Raw genomic sequence first — 19,724 nt, forward strand, 5'->3', positions numbered from 1 at the left:
TTGCTTATCAGTTTGTTTTTCTGGCAGCTATGGCCATTGTCTGCTTCTCTGAGTGTCTGATTTTTTAAAAAAATTCTTCTATGTATTTTATTCATTGATCTTGCCATTAATTAATCCAGTGATAAATTCTACCTTTTTAACTACTAGAATAATTGAGTAAAATGTATTCAAATGCTAGATTATGTTCAGATCAATTTGATGAAATATATTAATTGCTTTTGAAAACTGTGCCAGCATTATATATGTAATGTCAAATAATTCTATATGTAATGTCAAGTAATTATTTCCTTTTTCAGGTTTTCAACAACCATTTTTTTCAAGTGACTATTGATGACCTAAGGCCAGAACCTAGTAAACTCTCAATGCTGTGCCATGCGGATTCTTTGGGGATTTTGCCAGCACAGTGGTGCCTTAAAAATGGAGTCAATCTCACTCCTCCCAAAGGTTGGTATTCTGTGAAAATCTGCAGGGTTCAAGTGGGTCAGGATGGTGTCTCTTCTTATTGAAGTGATGCCTTTGTTAATGTGGAGAAGTTTGGGCTGTGAAGAATTTAGATGTAGTGCGAGTAGTATGTTCTTAGCATGACATAATCTAACATCTGTTGTTGTTGTACCCCTCTTTGAGATGTGTGCAGCTGGGCTTTTCTGCCCACTTCAGTCGATGCATTATTGGTCGTTGTGCTGCTGTCTCAGTGATAAAGCATGCAGTGTTGCTAAGTGATTGAGGTTAAAAACTTGAGAATGTCAGAGACACAGCTTTAAAAATGCAACAAAATGCTAATGCAGCATTTCTTTAGATTTTTCTTTCCAACAGGTCGCATTTTCCCCAAGGCCCAGTTATTCTCAGGTATCCAACAATGTGATGCTATAGTACATTAAAATAATTCATTTGGGAGCCAGTGTACATGAAAGTCATTTTAGATTGGGATCTAAGAACCGCATGTTTAGTAAGTAACACCCTTGTAATTTAGCATTGGGGTTTGTTGTCCCCTAAGGCTTATGTAAGGAGGTGCACAGTAAAATGAACAAGAGAGAAAATTGAGAAGAGATTAGAAGTATAAACGTACAGAGGGAGAGGATCTTTGTAGTAGACAACCTCATATAAAAAAGAGTGTTTTACACTAAGCTTTTCAGTTCTCTAGGGATTAGAAAACTTCTGGCATCAACCATATCAAGAAAGTAAGTTCCTCTTTCTTTAGTAGCTGTCACATATTATACATATCAGTTAATTATGTTGTGACTGGCTTATTCATAGCATAACTGCTCACTGGGCTTTTATCATGTTTTTCCTCCATATTCTTCCCCTTGAAAGTGATGCTTTTGAATATTTCCACTTCAGTTTTGAGTCTGCAGGCTAACATTGCACAGTCACTGTTTGTGGCCCCCTGAGAATTTGGTGAACTTTCATGTAACCCTACAACTTTATCTGTTACTGATCAGGTGCCTACTTCATTTAGCCCTCAGAATTGCGCTGTGGTCAAACTGAGCTACAGAGAGTTTATGGTATGTGCCTAGAGTCACATGGGTCATGGTAGGCAGCAGGCCTGGCTCCTGAGTCTATGCTGGATGATGATGAGATGATCTACAGTCCATAAGCCCTACATATGTGTTTCCATGTTGGTTTTCACTAGCTATGTTACTTGAGGCAGATCAATTTGCTTTAGGTTTCAAGACTACTTGAAATGGGAACACACATGAGAACCCACAGGTGCCCCACAGAATCACAGAATCTCATTATAAAAGTCTAAGTAATTGTGTGATCCCTTAATATGACTATAACATTTTCTATTAAGGAGTCCTGTCCTTGCCAGGTAGCCTGGCAAATTTGAAAGCTCCATCACCTAAGTATTTGTGATATTTGGTGCAGTGAAATTGTCTTCACGCAGCCTTCCAAGTTGTTTCTTCCTCTGTTGGCACCAAAATGTGTCTTTTGCAGGTTCTCAAAGATAGAGAATGTTTCTTAATGTAAGTTATTTATAGGATGTTGTGTAAAGGTGACAAGTGCCTGCCGTTAGGAGTATCTCAATGTTAACTTTTTAAACTCTGTAAGTGTTCAAGACATAATTAAATATCATTAATTTAAGATCTAGTGGTAATCTGCAGGTGGTTGTGGCACTGTTTTCTGGAAATTACTTGTAAACTAGTTGGGGTAAAGAGCAGTGACTTAGAGAATGGATAAGGGTAATAAACCAATTAGCACCTGGTAAAAAGCACAGTGCCTCTTAGTCAAATTCATCATAATAGGCGAAATGCAAGTGGAACGCCTATTGAGGTGCTACACAATTAGCAGATGAAGTAGAAGCCCAAGAAAAAAAAGAATAAAAGTACTCATTTTAGGTCAGTCTAGGGAAACAGAGGTTCTCAGAGTTTTCTGTGAAAGTACGAGTAATACAACACCACGAAAGACAGGGGGACACAGTTATTAAAATCAGAGATGTGCTTTCCCATTGACTCAGGATCTCCACTTCTGGAAAGTTTTCCTAAAAATATATTGCATGAGTACTGTGCATAAAAGTTTGTATGGTTTTTGAATATTAATTATAATAGCAAAACGACTAGAAAAATTCGAGTCCTACAAGGTCCATAGTCCCATAAAGTCCTATACTCAGGAAGCTGGGGCAGGAGGGTCCTTAGAGATCAGGAGTTTGAGACCAGGCTGTGCAATGTACTGACACCCCATCTCAAAAAAGAAAAAAAAAATCAAGTGTTTATGTGTACGTCATTGGATAAGTAGACTTTGGTTATTCATCTAATGAAAGCTGTTCAGTTTTGGGGAAGAATGAGAAAAATCTGCATATCAATATGGAAAGCTGTCCACAGTGAGTTGTAGAGCCCAGTAGGTATAACATTATACTTTGTTAGACAACCGGTAAATGAGAGTCTATATTTGTGTTTCTCGTATGTAAAGAAATCTCTGGAAGGTCACATAAGAACTTATTAGAATGGTCAGGTCCTTGTAAGCTGATGGGATACAGTGCTGGGGAGCAGGGCACAGAGGTGAAGCTAAGACCAGGACTTTGTATACATGGCTTCTATATGTATGGATTCAATTAATGACAGATTGAAAGTATTTGGGGAAGAAAATTGTGTCTATATGAGGATGTAAAATCTTTTTTCTTATCATTATTCTCTAAATAATATAACAACTAATTACACAACATTTATATTATACTAGATAATGTAATGTAGTGACCATTTAAAGTATACAGAAGGATATATATAGATTATATTGGAGCACTATGCCATTTTATACAAGAAATTTAAACACCTGTAGATTTTGGGATCTATAAGAGTCCTGAATTCAGTCTCCTCATGGATAATGAAGAATAATCCTAGTAGTTTTGTCTTTAAAATGTTCAGATTTCCAGGCCTAAATAAATGTGTTACATATTAAAACATAATAATGTTAGAAGTAGGCAGTTTCTTTTAATGACTGAAAAGGATCTTAAACTTTATCTAATCGTGTTTAATCTCATTCTTTTTTTTCCTGAGGGAACTGAAGCTTCATTGTATTACATGAATTTTGAAATCCTGAGGCAGAGGTTGACTTAAAACCTGATTCATATTTTACTGCAGCTCAGGCTAGCTGGTGTGTCCATAAAATCCATCCTTTTCAGTAATTTTGTGGCATTTTAGTGGCCTTAAGCAAGACTAACAGATGTTAATGGGCTATGACTTTTACATGACTGAAATAGTCTGTATGTCAAAGCAGTTGGTGAATTACTATTGAAGGAAATCGTTTTCCAAGTGTATATGGTTATAACACAATTATGGCTTTATTTAGCCCCCTCTCCATCTCCAGAGAGTGGGATATATTTATTTTTGTAATTAAACTGAATAGAAATTTAGAGGTGATACTAGTGGTGGTTTTTGTAGTGTGGTTTAGTGGTTTCCTTTAGAGGCAGTTTATTACATGCTATATCTCAGCACAAGGGCTGGAACTTTTTTCAAACATCGTGCTTTGTTTTATTAATGTATGAAAGGAGAAGCTTAAAAGGCTTTGTTTTAAACTTGAATTCTGAGGTTTATATCTAGAACATGTAGGATTTATTGTACATGCTGCCAAGTGATTTCAGATGTTTCCTACACAGGAAATGTGTTGAGTTGTTCATATTTCTGTGAGAACCATGAATACTGCTTGCAATTATATATTCCCTGATCCCCAAAAGATATTAGGTGGGAAGCAGCTGATGAGGCAAAGAAAAAAATCAGATGATATGGGAGGGAGATGTACGAAGAATATAGATCTTTGATTACTACTTAAAAGGATAAGATTACTATTACTAAAAGGACAAGACTACTACTATTTAAAAGGACTAAATGTTTAAGACAGAGTGCATAGGAGTTTTTCATTGTGATTTTCTGCATAAGTGCTTTCCTTTAAGCAAAGAACAGAACTTTGGAGATTTTACCCCATTAGTTTAAATGCAATAAACACATCAATACTATAGACTATGAAAAAAGGATCAAACAAGTTCATGATTTAATAAGCTAAGCTAAAAGGTGTGCAGGTTATTACCCACGTGTTGCTATTCTTAAATTATTTCATTAACCTTCACAGTGTGTAATATCGAAGATTAGTTATAGAATTAGAGAAGGAAGGGTTCCACCCAGGAGAATCTTCTGTGGAAAATGTTAAGACTGTAAATTTGTGTTGTAAAATGTGGAAGCAAAGGCCAAAGTAAATGGCCTATTTTAGCATTTGATTTGTCTCTGTTAGGTTGAACATTTAATAGATACATAAACTGGTAACATAATTTAGGAAGTAAAATGTGTTTTAATTATTTTGGGGGCATAAAGTAATGAATCCTGATTCATATTCTCTAAAGGAAAACCTTGTCATCACCTGATGTACAGTCATTCATTACATTTCACCAAGTGACAAAATGATACATAGACAATTATCACCCTACTCCTTCTTTTAAAAGTTAACATTTTAACATGTTTGACTTAGAATTTTAAAAAATTAAAGAAAGCACTTCGTAGAACAGAGAGTCATCCTTGACTCATCTATATCTCACACCTCATATCTAGTCTAACAGTGAATCCTGTCAACATTTTCAGAATCTTCTGTGTGTTATTGTGACCCTGGCCCAAGTCACCATTCAGCCTGCCTGGTTACAGCAGTGGCTCCTCTTTCCTTCAATTGATTCTAACTGGAGTCAGATAGATCTTGGCAAAATAGAAATTGCACACATCTCCTCTCCCCAGACTGTCCAGTGTCTTCCACCTTACTCAGTGTCTCAGTTAGGACTGTGACAGCAGCTAACAGTGCCCAGTGGTCCTGACCTCCACTGCTTTGTCTGCCCCGTTCTCCTGAAAGTCTCCCCTTAGTCTGATGCTTTCACACCAGCTCTCCATAAGACTTGGCACTAACCATTCCGCAACTCTGGTTGGACTTGCTCCTTCTCCTTTATTTTTGACTCAGCTGTTACACCTTCTTGAACCTGTCCCTCTGGGCTACAGTATTTAATAACAGTCTCAAATTACCACCCTCAACATTTGATCTGCCCTGCATTAAATTGCTCCACAATCATTTTTTACTCTTTAGTATCCTAATAAGGAAAGCATATTTCACTTCCTTGTCTTGTTTTTAATTTATCTTCTCACTAAAATGAAAGATCCCAAAGAACAAGAATTTTTATCTCCTTTTGGTCACTGCTCATCGTAGCAGCTAGAGTAGTGGGTGGCACAGGCTGATGTTGGTTGAACCCTGAATGAGTTGAAGCTCTGCCTGCGTTCTGTCACTATCCTGAGTTTTGTGTGTTTGTTTCACATCCAGCAACCTTTTAAAGCTCTTACAAGAGCAAATTTGCACGAGCTATAGATTATATGATTCTTGAAGGTTTGGTTAAAAATCAATATGTAAAACCATGTAAGCTGGTGCTATTAGTGTTTTATTGAACTTAAAATTTATCTCAATATTAATAGTCATAAATTTATTTAAATGACCAGTCCTATTTAACCTAGTGTATACATAACACAGTATTGTCTGTTTAATCTATTTTTACATTTATCATCAAGTTATTTGGTAAGATCAAACTTATTTTTAATATTAATTGAGTTTCTATATTTTCTGTCATCACTGTATTTTTGTCTGTTTGATATGTAAATCTACCTGCCTGCCTGCCTCTTCCTGGCCTCCCTCCCTTCCTCCCTCCCTCCCTCCCTCTCTTCCTTCCTTCCTTCCTTCCTTCCTTCCCTGTACTAGGAATTAAACCCAGGGCCTCATGCATGCTACACAGCCATTCTACCACTGAGCTACATCTTGAACCCTTTTTAAAATTTTTATTTCAAGACAATAAGTTACGTTGCCCATCCTGACCTGGAATTTGCAGTCCTCCTGCCTCAAGCCAAAGTTACAAGTGTATGTCATTACTCTTGGGGCTCTGTAAATTTTCAAAAGCAAAATGCTTTCCTAGGAGAAAAAAAAAATTATCTGACCTTTCTTTATGCTGATTTTTTTCCTTAAGTGGCTTATGGCTGTTCATTGTAAACTAATATTTAGTGGTGGTTGTTTCAGTGAGGGTATGTCCAGTGTTCAGGGTCAATGTACTTCCTTCGCTGTAGTTCTGGATTGGGGTGCCCAGCATTCTAAGGGTTTTACTGTCCTTGAATATTTATGGTGTTATTTATCCTTGTCCTTGCCTCCTACCCACCAGAGAGTTAAGTTCCACATGCTCAAGGAATTTTCTGTCTCTCTTGTTTCCTACTGTGTTTTTTAGAACCAAAAACGATGTCTTGCTTCTAAGGTGGCCTTCGTTTGTCAAAGAGGGAGCAACTGACTTATGCTGCACCATGTGGAACTGTAAAATTAGACTCAACATCCCTGTGCGCCCCTGCCTTGGAGGAGCATATAATTCCTTTTCCTCTGTCCTTTAACTAGAAGCTAGGCAGGGAATAGCAGTCTCCTCTCTGTCACTTTTCTGTTCCAGGTAACTAACTTTGTCTACTCCCAGTTTCTCAGCCTGAGCAGACACCTGCTCACTCCTAGACCATTTCTACTTCCCCACGCTGTGATCTCAGAGTGCTGTTCTCTTAACATTCTGAGTCTTTTTCAGTTTGTTTTTTCATGTGTAGATTTTTCTTTTGTATGAGAATTTTTAATAAGTTACATTTTTTTCTGGTAGCTAAGAGAAAAATATCAAGTCTGTCAACCAGGGTACTGGACACAGACATATAGTCTCATTTCCTGTGTTCTGATTCATTCTTTTTTTTTTTGGTCTTTTTCCTTTTTTATCGGTACCGGGGATTGAACTCATGACTACCTGCTCGCAAGGCAGGTGCTTATGTCCCTGAGCTAAATCCCCAGCCCCTTCTGATTCATTCTTGATAAGAAAAGTTATTTATAATCGTTACCATTTTTTAGTTTTGGGGATTGAACCCAGGGCCTTAAGCTTTCAACGCAAACTGAATCACTTTCCATTGAAGAGTGCAGAATAAAATTCTGGGTCATTTTTAATATATATATGAAAATACTTGAGTTTTGAAAACAATAATAATTCACTTACGGATTTTTCTGCATTTTAAAGATGGTTTCACCGTTGAAGATATTTATATGATGTTAGATTCCATCCTGGGAGCATAATTTTGTCTGCTAGGATTATAATTCAAAATAAGAAAGTGCATGTCCCAAGTCACTGAAGTACATTAAGTGTCATATCATCATCTGTCTTAAATAGTTCTCAACAGAATTCTCATTCTAAAGGAAAAAAAAGTGTGGCTAGTGTTTCCCTCTTTCCTTCCTTCCATTTTTGTTTGTTTTGTTTTACACTAGTCTACGATTTTTAAAAAAGAGAATAGCTCATTTGGAAATTAATGGATGTGTATATTTTAAAAGTCTGTATCAGGAAGGGCTTAAGATTGACTGTCAACTGAGAATATTGATGTAACTGGCAGATTTTCAGAAGGGATGTTGTAGCTGTTTTGTAAAAAGTGTGATAAGCAGAAATGCATTAGCCAGCTGCTGATTTTGACAGTTTTGCCTGTAACCTTCGGATCATAGAAGCTCCTGTACGAAACACATCTAGAGCATGCTGAGGACAGCCTCCAGGACAGATAGGCTGGCTCCCAGCACTAGCTGTGCCAGCTGAATTCTGCACAATGTGGAGTCCTCGGCAAATGCCATGGAACATTTGTACCATAAAATGAAGCCATTGAATACATGACCTCGGTGGGTGTTCAGGGTTGGTTGGTAGGGGGAAAAAAGGTAAATAAAATCTTGTACAGAAAAGAGAGAGGTCAGCTTTCAATCAGAAAAGTATTGCATGGAATAGGTGCTGGGCAAGCTGCCCAGCTAAGTGGGGAAGTTTCCTGAGAAGAGACTAAGGACATATTCTTAGAACATAGATCTAGTTGTATCACTTGGTGCTTGTACTGGGTCCTGTATTTGCTGGTCTATGAAGGTTATTGTATCACTTTTCCTTTCAAAGAGAGGTGGAACTAAAATAAGCTTGATATTTACACAGATTGTACTAACATCTAATAAAGTAAACATTCTTCAGTGGCCATCTCTTTAGGGAACCATTTAACCTTCAGTCATATGTGGTGAGAGTCTTCAGAGATATCTTTCCTTGTGTCTGTGTCTCTCTCCATCCTTGCTTTCACCCCACTGCTCTGTTTCTTATTCTCTTATTCTCCTGGAACTCAAGAAATCTGGGCTAACACCTTTCCCATCATTTGTCAGACAAACAGCTAATCAACTGGACAAACTAGAGAGTGTTTTGTTGCTGAACATATACATTTGCTTGTCTTAGAAAGTGTTGTTGTTTAAAGAGCTTCAGTTTATTATTTTAAAGAATTTAAGACTTTCATATTAGAAATTTGATGTGTATTCTTTCCTCAAAATCTTGAAAAGCAGAACGTTCTGAAAGAAATACATTCCTTTAATTATTCTATCTTGATGAAATCACATTTGGTACATAGTCCTTCCTGGTCCTATTTCCTTGGAAGCAACTTTGTATACCTGTTCAATTATTTTATGCTTTATATATTATGTTATATATTCAGACATTGCTTTTGTAACTTATTAAACTGTGTCGTGCCAAAATACCCGGGACTGTAAATGACTGTGGAAAGTCCAGGATGTGTAGGCAAACGGTTTAGACATTTCCTGAGGCTCCTTTTGTTTCACGTGGCTTTTATGTATAAAATGCTTGCCTGTACTTGTTTCTCTGCTATCACTTGCTCTATCTGCTCCAGCCACACTGACCTTGTTGCTGATCCTGGAGCCCATTCTGGGGCTCTAAAGCTCTCTGATCCATTGCTGGTGTACCCTCTTGCTCCTGAGAGTTGGATGCCTCCTTCCTCCTCCTTTCTCTACCTCATGGCTCTTGTCCCTGCTCACCTTTCCATGGAGTCTCCCTGATCTCACTGTTCACAGGTGCAGCTGTCCCTGTGTGCTGTCCCCTCTGCAGCACCTGTGATGTTTTTGGTGTACTTCCTGTCTCTTCTCACTGAACCTCAGTCCTCTGAGGACAGTATGTTGGTTTTGTTCCCTTGTGACTCTCATGACAGACAGTATGCACACGATCATTATTCTTGAATGAATGAAAAAATATCCGGAGTAGAGGTTGGACACATTCTTAAAAATTTTGACACATGACCTAGATTCTGAAGTTGGCATTTACCATAGTTTTTGAGTTATAAATCTAATCAAAAAAGGCATGAAACTATGTTTTGTTTCCCAACTGCCTTTAGAAGCTGACTTTTTCCTGATATTTCTCATTTTTCCAGTCTGGCAGATGGCAAACTTATTCTTTGATTCTTCTTCTTCTTTATTATGGTTGTATATCTTGTTTTTTAGCCATCCAGTACAGGAGTTTTACTCCTATGTGTTTATCAGAAAAAAATATTTTATTTACCTGTGTCCAAATCATAGGCAAAAGCCACGAAGCCACTGTGGTTGTCTCTGGGTGGTCAAAATTCACTTTCTGGGGCTGAGGTGCAGGCTCACTTTCTCCAGTAACTGAGTAGAGTCAGGATTCTATTTGCACATTCAAGGGAAGATGGTTTGGTGGTACCATGATGTAATCTGCATGCCAAACAAAGCCTGCATTGCATAACTTGTGAACAGAGCACAGTTGCTTTATTATCAAATACTTTTGTCATTGGAATGATTTCAAAATCATTTTTGATAACTTGGAAATGCAAAGAGGAAGAATACAAAAGTAATCATGAATCCAAAATGATTATTTTAATACATTATTATTGTTTTCTGGTCTTTGCATATTTATATATAATTCGAATTATTCAAAACAAGTTTGTATAAGTCTTCACACTTTTGTCCCAACAAGCTGTAATTTCATGCCTACATGGCATTCCATCCATGCACTTGGACAAGTCTCATATCATGTCTTATTGTTGGAAGGAAAGTTGTTTCCTCTCTCTACTCATTTCATTATTGTCTACCATAATGCTATAAGTATTGTATAACACTGAGATTTAGTGTCATTTTGATAAGATAAATTCTGAGAAATGAAATTGTGATATCAAAGGGCATGAATAGTTTTACTGCCAAATAGGTTTTCAAAAGAATTGTCCATTTTGGTGTTTGCAGGTGGAGCTGGTTTATGTCAATTAATTTGTATTGTAAGAAAATAGGTCATTGCCCTCTTCTTTTTTGGATGTGTGACAGTTAGAATTTTGCTCAGAATAAACACTAATAAAGGCTTAAATAACTCTAATGGTTGTGGCTCAACAGCCTCCCATGAGAGCTTGTTGCAAATTTTAATAGCCTAAGGGATTTATTTCCTTTTATTTTCTTCTCCCCTCTGCTATTTTCTTCCTCCCTCTAGGGTTAAAACATGTTTTCCTGTCTGCAGTTAAGCCTCAGTACTTCTTGTTCTGTCTTTGTTGATTAATGAGTATAACTGACCCCTGTTGTCTCTATTATACAATCCAGGGCAATTTGTTTTTATGTAGCAGTTATTTTCTGAGCTGTCACAAAACTGCCTTACAAAGAGGGCTCATTATCAACCCAGAGAAAAAGGATTTCAAATGATGAAATGAATAAAGGGCTCCAAGGGAAAGAGGAGTAAAAGTCTAAGCTGTTCCAATCTTCAAAGAAATTAGTGAGTTTTAGGGGACAGAATAATCAGTTGTTGCTTAGATGGTACTCAGCAAGACTTGATTGTATGTAGAAATTATTAGATTAAAAAATGATTCTGCAGAGAAACCTTTAAGTCCTGGATATATAGGAAGATTGCACATAGATCCTAGAAAAAAACATGGATGTGACATTTTATGAACAAGATTGCAGTCCATTGGAAGTTTGTTATAGAAAACCTAATTAAATGTCTATATGCAGGGACTAGGTAACTTAGGAGTTGGGAAGTTTTACCTGTACATGTACATGTTGACCCTACAGAATACCCAAATACTCTATCAGAAAATGTTTTGCTATTCATTTAGTTAAAGTTTTCCTTTGCACGCTACCCTCTGCGTGTTCTTATGATCTTTTCTTTAGCTCATAAGAAACTAACAATGTAGCAGAGGTTCATAGAAATGCTACTGGAACACAAAAAGGTCTTGACTTCATCCAAGTCAGTCTGCTAAAGCCCGAACAAGTAAGATCCTGGGGTTGTGGGGATTTACCTGGTCTTGTTTCAGGGCTTGTGTCGTGAAGTTTTCTAGGGAGGCCATGGTGCGTGACCACTCTGTGTAGTCCTCTTACACTTTTCTCTTGAGAGAAGGAAGGAGAATTAACCACAGAGAGGTGGAAAGAAAATCATGCATAGCAATAGTGAAATAATCAGAATGATGGCTCGAATGGTGGACCTTAAAACTATTCTCTTTATTTTGTGGGTTTGTAGATGAGCAAAGTCAGGTATAAATTTTGATTAGTTTTTACTGCAGTCCCTCCAGTTAACCTGCAGAGCTGGATGTAAAACCTGGACCTGCACCTTTCCCATTTAGTGCAGTGTACCCAGGTAGGAGACTCCTGACCAGAGTGAGGTGTCTTGATGCTCATCCTTTTCTTTTCATACTCAAACATACTCTGGAACTCCTGCACAGTTCCAGAGCAAATCCATGCAAAGTGCAAGACTATATTAATTGGAAAGCAAGTGAAATTGTTACCTTTCTGAGACGTGCTTTGTTTTGTTTACAGGGCTCAACAGTCAGTTATTTCATTCCCTTCCGTAAACCTCTAATACAAGAGCCATGTAGCAGAGGGACAGTTCTGGGGATGGGCAGGTAGAGAAGCTTGAAGAATTGCTTTGAAATTAGCCCTATAAATTATGTGATATCTGAAACTCGGAGCTCTCATTGGTGGAAAGAAGTGAGTTATCAGTCTTCAGATAATGAAGAAGATGTTTTATCAAAGAAAGGGGCACTCTTTGCTGCTCATGGTCAGCAGGGTATGGGAGGGTCACAGGTCAGTTTCTGACAGCAGAGGAGGACAACTACTTGCTTGGTTAGGGATGTCCATTCTGTCCAAAAATAGAGGGTATCATGTGCTGACTGAATGAAAATTATACTTGTATGCTTGTGCTTGGGTGAACACATAGAGGTAGGAAGCAATCACCATCTTGAGTTTCTTGAATGAAGAATGTTTCGGGAGGTAGGAGGGAAAGATTTACTAAGAGCAAGAAGTTCTGTGGTGCTGTTGCACGGTACGGTGACTATAGATAACAGTAATGCACTACACATTTTAAAAGTCTAGAACAACTTTAAAAGATAATGCCATAAAGAAATGATAAATGTTTAAGGAGATAAGACATTTAACCTGGCTTAAACATTATACCATATCTATCAGTACATCACATTACCCCATTAATGTGTTAAATTTTTATGTTTTATGTGTCAGTTAAACGTAGCTTGAATTTTAAAAAGAATTTCCATAGTTGTTTTGCATGTGTAGACTTTAGTAACTCAGTGTCCTCATGTTAACGTGAATTTACAGTAGTGTGTAAAGAAAAGTTGGGGGACTTGGGTCAAAATGTATTTCAGAAGTCTCTCAGATTTATTTTACATTTACTTCAATCAATAAAGAGAACACATTAGTGTGTTCACAGCGACATTTGGGCATATTGGAGTTAACCTTAACTGGGCTGTATGTAGATTTTCCATCTTTATTAATAAGAAAATTTAAAAACATCTTTTTCCATGGCATATCCATTCATTGGTTTAACTTTGCACAGATGACTCCAGTGTCGAGGCATCATCTATGCACTTAAACTTTTCTTATGATTCAGAACTATCTTAGTGTGTTTCCTCTGGTGTCTTGCTGTGGTGGTTGTGATGGCTGTATGTTACATAGTTACATTCCATTTTCTCCCACTGAAGTGAAATCATTAAAAAGAAACCAAACACACACATGGCAGGATCTGTATTTAATTCCATGCATTAGTGTACAGTTGTTTCTCAAACGCTTCTTTCAGACTCTCCAGTTCACCTCCAAAACTTTACCATGGAGAAGCTCTTCTTTCCTAACGTCCTCCTCTTTCCCCTCACCAGTCTGGTTCTGTGGCAACCTTTACTTCATCTAACTCATTCTTTGGGGCTTTATCTCCCAAACCCCTGCTCCTTGTGTGTCCTCTGCTCCATCAAAAATCAACCCCTACTGAGTTTTTTGTTCCTAATAAATTCCCATCATTTCTTTGAAGATACCAAAACTTATTTTCCTTTGAGCTCAGAATTTTTATGAAGGGAAGCATCATTGTCTGTTTCTGCAAAATGGATCCTATAAATGCATTCTATGCCATAGTCTCTCTCAGTTCTTGTCCCCAGTAACAAAATCCTGCTGGCAGGAGCTGCCGTACAGGTAGGTAAGTTTCTCTTTTCCTCCCTTGATGCCAGATATTACATTGTAATGACTACATGAAACAAGATGTGTAACTAGACTTTGGAGGACTTAATGCTTCCTGGGCCTGGACTTGTACCTCTACTTTAATCACCAATATACAACTTAATCATTTGCCTGTAATTTAGGTCTAATGCTGTCCTGTCTGGATTTTGTCATTCACAGGGTACTCTGGTCAAGACTTCGACTGGGCGGATTATTATAAGCAGCATGGGGCAGAAGAAGCACCTCCCTTCTGCTTCAGAAATGTGAGAAACTTCCCTCTTTTACTTTTTAAAATCATAGATGTTGTTAACTGTACATTTTCTAAGTTGCTTTCTACTTATTGGCCAAATTTGAAGTATTACCATGCCCTGTAGGTTACAAAACAGTCATATGTTTTGAAAAGTCCACTTTTCAGGTTATGGATTTGTTAGAGTAATGCTGAGCCATAGTAACAGTGATCAGTAAATGTACAATAGTCCAGCATTTATTTCTCATTTCTGTAAGAGTCCAGGGTGTTTCTGACTAGTGGGTAGCCCTCATCAGGGTGAGTCTTTGGTTAAATTCATCACTTGAATCCAGTCAGTAGATCAGAAAAAAAGATTAAGAAGGTGATATCCGTAGTTCTAAATGCACAGCATGGTGGCAAAACATTTCTCTTATTTTCCATTGGTAAAAATTAGTCTCTCAGCTGCTATAAATGAGGTAAAGAAAAGGATCTTGCCAAGTGCAGTGGCACACACCTGGACTTCCTTGTACTGCGAGAGGCTGAGGCAGAGGGATCATCAAGTTTGAACTCAGCCTAGTAACTTAATGAGACCTTGTCTCAAAATTTAAAAGAAGTAGAAAGGTCTAGGGATACAGATCAGTGTAAAGGCTCTGAGTTCAATCCCCATTAAAAAGAAAAGAAGTGAAAAAAGAATTGGATCTTGACTTCTGTTCTCTAACCATGATTTTGTACTGTGGAAAAAGAAGACAAATTTTGGTGGGCAGCTAGCCATCTATAACTTCATTACACATACATTTATGTGGTATAATATTGACAAGTTATTAAAAAATAGTATTTTTCTTTGATTATTTAATTAAGTACCAATGAGATGCTATTAAAAGTTTTGTGCTTTGATTTCTACAAGCGGCTGCCTTATTCAAAGGGAACTTTTTGGCACAAAAAGACTTGTGACATAGATTAGCAATGAATATGTATATAGTATTTCATAGTTGTAAAGGTGGTTTCATAAAGCGGTTTTTAGAATTGTTTACTCCTCCTTATCCTTAGGAATTATGACAAAGAATATGAAATTTTTAAAATGGAGCATAAATCCATAGCCTAGCATACTTGGCATACCTTTAGTTTTGAAAGTTAATCCCTTATGCTAAGAAATAAAAGGTACAGTCCTCATAATTGGAGCAAAACACAGCTGAGTCTAAGACATGTTTCTGAACATGTGCTTCTGGAGGTATAGGTTCATTGTCACCTGTATAGTAATTTGTGCTGCAAGGATAACAGAATACAGAAAATAACAGGGGAAAATGTTGGCTTATTAGAAGCACTAGGCAGAGCATAAGTCAAAATCAGACTTTGCAATAGTAAGTACATCGATCACCAAGTCAGCCATTTTTTTTCTGTCTTTTTCCTTTTTATCGGTACCAGGGTTCGAACTCACGACTGCCTGCTTGCTAGGCAGGTGCTTATGCCGCTGAGCTAAATCCCCAGCCCCCACCAAGTCAGCTTTTACTTACACGTAAGGAAGGAAGTCAGCGGCAGAGTTTGAAATCAGAGCTTCTTTGGTAACTAAGTGACCTTTCCACTGGATGGCATTGCCTTTGCACAGAAGGCACTTCTGTAGCATTGGAGAAGTAGAGGATGTGTACTTAGCTGGTACAGCAGGCACAGCTGTGTTCCCATGCTTCACAATATAGCAGGTGGTAAGCCCTTTGGCATGTTAAGTCCAACAACTCCTTACTTGATTTTTCACCATAGTGATGTCACTGTGTGAGACTCTTAATTCACATCTACCGGAACCCCCTGTAACACCCCCAAATCTGTTTGAGATTGTGCTTTCTACCTGAGAAGAGAAATATTCCTCCCCCAACTCTTTAACCTGGGGAAGAAAATTTTCACATCATGCCTGAGTATGTATTCAGGGATTATTTCTTCTGTGAGTGCTTCTAAGGCTTTTTATCTACTTTTGCTCTCAACAAACCAAGAATTGTTTAAATGGCTTTTAAATGTAGCCGCATCTCCAGTTGGCTTCTGAACTTTCAGGATTTAGCTACTGAGATAAATCTGTTTTAATGAATTTGCTGGTGCATTCATTAGGAATACCTTTGTTTCTGGCTCTCCACTTTTTTTAACAGACAAGATTGTTGTCTGCCTTTTGGCATATGCATTGCATTGCAGGTACTTTGCTGAATTTGTTAGCTTGCTATGAGTGCTCTTTAATGGGAGGCTTATTATGAATTCATTTTTTAATCGCACATCTCATGTGTATGAGAAGAGAGTTAGTGTGGCACTGGATGCATGGAAGACATTTCCCCAGGGATGTTTAACAATCAAAGGCAGTTATGCAATGGATCCACACAGCCAAATGCTTAGTAAAATAAACCTACAGGTAACAATTTTTGCTATTTATCTTTTATAAATTACCCTCAAGCAGTGAGTTGAGATGAAAATAAGTTACATGGTTGTAGCTTTCCATTATTAAATAGGATAAAATGCATTTAACTCACTTAGAGGTTTTTCAAACAGCCTATCAAGTTGTGTTATTTGAAGGAAGCTAAGTGCATTACACATGTGGATGAGAAAGGATGATTTGCAGAAAAAAAAAAAAAAATAGCCCGTCTAGAGTATCTGTGGTTCCTGCTTCCAAAGAAACTTAAAGGAAAGGAGCAAATTGATTTTTTAAACATGAATAATTTCTGATTGCATAAAGATATGATTGCTTTTTTCAACTTGGTTTATAAAAAGACATGTAAATATGAATTACCTTGATTTCTTTTCATGAGTCACAAAAAGATGTAGTCTTTATTACTTATAGGAACTTATTTATATTAGTTAACATATCTCAAAACATACGTGTATATAGTAGTATAACATGTGATTATAGTTTGTAGTAGTTGACTATTGGGAAATTTTCATATTTATTGTTAAATAATGTTAGGAGGGAGTTTTGCTTTCAGTATTGGCTGAGTAATCTTGTACTGAAACTGACCTAACTAGAGATAATACCTTATAGACACAGTGCTAAAAGCACCTGCATGGGTGTAGAGAACATTGAATTTAAAGAAGGTCCCTTAGGCAGAGGCAAATCATTGAAAGGAAGAGCAGCATAGAGTATTTATCTTTTTTTTTCAGACAGCACATAAGATGACAAAATGTGATACAAAACTCATATATTTCGGCCTTCTTAAGCCGGGTTATGGAATATGAGATACCACAGATATTTGGAGTTTTGGATATTGTAGAGCCAGGACAAGGAACCCACAGATCCTGTGTTATTATATCTTTGGCTCATCTTTGAATGTGTGTATACCAGGGAGATTCTAAGAGCCTAGGTAAAGATAAAAGAATAGGGTTGCAATGTGAGTTGCATCCAGCCGAGTTAATTGCTTGCTAAAATAAAAAAATTGATACCATTGGCAGGAGTGTCACTATCCAAAGTCTCTACATCATAACGTTTATAATAGACATGTTCTAATCCAGAATTGCTTAAGACATGAAGAAACTAGAAAATCAGATTAATTTCTCAAAAGGAAAGGCACATAAAAGACCAAAATCAGAATGATCTAGGTGTTGTTAACAGGTCTCCTCCCTCCAATCCCCACACCCACATACTAAAGATTGAACCCAGGGCCTTCACAGTGAGCTATATCCCTAGTCTAGTTACAGCTAAGCTAAATGATGGAAAGCATCGGTTTTCAACAGGTGTCCCCTGTATCAGCATTACCTCAGTACTTACTGGAAATGCACGTTCTTCAGCTGCACCCGTAATCAGCTGGATCAGAAACTGGAATAAGGCCCAGCAGTCTGCTTTTTAATAGGCTCTTAAAGGGATTCTGATATGACGTAGAGTTTGAAAATTATGTATTTAAAGGAAAATATCCTCATTATGAATGAAAGTACAGGAAGTCCGAGACAAGAAGTAGAAACTATACTTGAGAAATGCAATTTCTGAAATAAACAAATTTAGATTCATTAGAGTAGAATGAGAATAGCAAAGAAAATAAGATTGGCAATGGGAGAAAAAGACAAATGAAAACTCAGCAATCTGAGGGACAACATCGTGTATAATTGAAGAACCAGAAGAGGTGACTGCATACAAATAAAAGGGTCAGACATGGTGGCACATACTTATAATCTCAGCACTTAGGAAACTGAGGCAGGGGGATCACTGTCAAGTTTGAGACTAGCCTGGGCTACATAGTATGAATTGAAGGTCAGCCTGAACTACATAGCAAGACCTTGTCATTAAAAAAGTTTATATATATATATATATATATGAGAGCGGGAGAGAAAGAGAAAGAGAGAAACAAACACAAAGAAAAATGCTTAGGATCATTAATAGGGAACTGCACATTAAAACCACAGTGACATTCCACTAGATTGATATTAGGCTAAGTTTTGACAACTGGCAACACAAAATGTTGATAAGGATTCGTAGTGCCTGGAACACTGGCATACTTCTGGTGGGAATGCAAAATTACATAGGCAGTCTGGAAAATAATATGAATTTCTAGGCAGGTTAAACCTTCTTTTACCATATGTTCGAACAATCCCATTTCTAAAGAAGTGAAAACTTAATAGTAGGTGTTGAATGCGTTTTGCTCATTGATATGATCAAATTTCAACCCCCCAGTACTTCAATGAGATTGTATCTGGAAGTAGGATCTTTAGAGGTAATTAAGGTAAAAAAGAGATAATATGGGTTGCTTTATCCAGTATGACTGGTGTCCTGATAAGCAGAGGAAATTATTGCACATGTGCACAGTGAAGGAAGAGGCCATGGAAGACCACTGGGAGTAGACAGCTCTCTGCAAGCCAGGGAGAGAGGCTTAGTAAGAACAAACCCGTTAATACCCTGATTTTGGACCTACAGGACTATAAGAAAATAAATTTCTGCTGTTTAAACCACTAGTCTATAATATTTTACTTGACAGCCTGTATAGGTTAATATGTTTCTGTTTCCACAAAAATTTGTACCTGAATATTTATAGCAGCTATATTCATAGCCGCCAAATACTGAAAATGGTTCAGATACTCTTTAACTGGCAAATGGATCCATTGTGGTACAGCTATATGAACTCTACTAGGCAATGAAATAAAACAACATGCTTGCATAGCATAGCATAGGTGAATCTTAAATACATTTTTGCTAAATAAAAGGAGCCCAGCTGAAAAGGCTCTATATATTGATTCCAATTAAATGACACTTTAGAGTAAAAAGGCAAAAGCATAGGAATAACAAGAAAAGCCCAACTAGTGGTTGTTTACAATTGCGTGACAAGGAGGAATTGATTAGAAAAGGACCAAAATGCAAGGATGTTTTCGGTGAAGAAACTGTTCAGTGTGTTGATTGTGTTTATGGGTGCATGACTATATGCACTAGTTTAACAGTCCTGTTTTCCCAGAACAAGACACCCAAAAGAATGAATCACACTGTGTGTAAAATGTTATGTTAATTTTGAAAGTAAATAAAAATAAAGAAAAAGAACAAACAAAGATACTTTCAGATAAGAGAAAACTGAAGAAATTCATCACCAGCAGATGGGTACTATAAGAAATACTGAAGCACATTCTTCAAATGCCCTTTAAAAGAAAATGTTGCCAGATAGATACACCATCTTCCATGTCATTGCCCTCAGGTACACCTTAGTATGATTTTATCAGGGAATAGAGGGGAGTAGAAGAAACGATGCATCCATCAGTAATTTCATAGACA

General features: G+C 37.3%; 1 protein-coding gene across 6 annotated transcripts in view; it reads left to right on the forward strand.

Moving 5' to 3' along the window:
* The window catches only part of Sfmbt2 (Scm like with four mbt domains 2), a 295,751-nt gene that overhangs the window by 210,817 nt on the left and 65,210 nt on the right, over nt 1-19,724 (forward strand). For all 6 annotated transcript variants that reach the window (XM_063260159.1, XM_063260158.1, XM_063260160.1 and 3 more), the window contains 2 exons: nt 297-444; nt 13,969-14,051. In XM_063260159.1, the coding sequence (XP_063116229.1) occupies nt 297-444; nt 13,969-14,051 (231 nt within the window). The remainder of the gene's footprint in view (nt 1-296; nt 445-13,968; nt 14,052-19,724) is intronic.

This window comes from Cavia porcellus, unplaced genomic scaffold (genome assembly GCF_034190915.1).
Source record: "Cavia porcellus strain 051 isolate PalLab524CR breed Dunkin Hartley unplaced genomic scaffold, mCavPor4.1 scaffold_13, whole genome shotgun sequence".
In the NCBI taxonomy this organism is placed as follows: domain Eukaryota; kingdom Metazoa; phylum Chordata; class Mammalia; order Rodentia; family Caviidae; genus Cavia; species Cavia porcellus.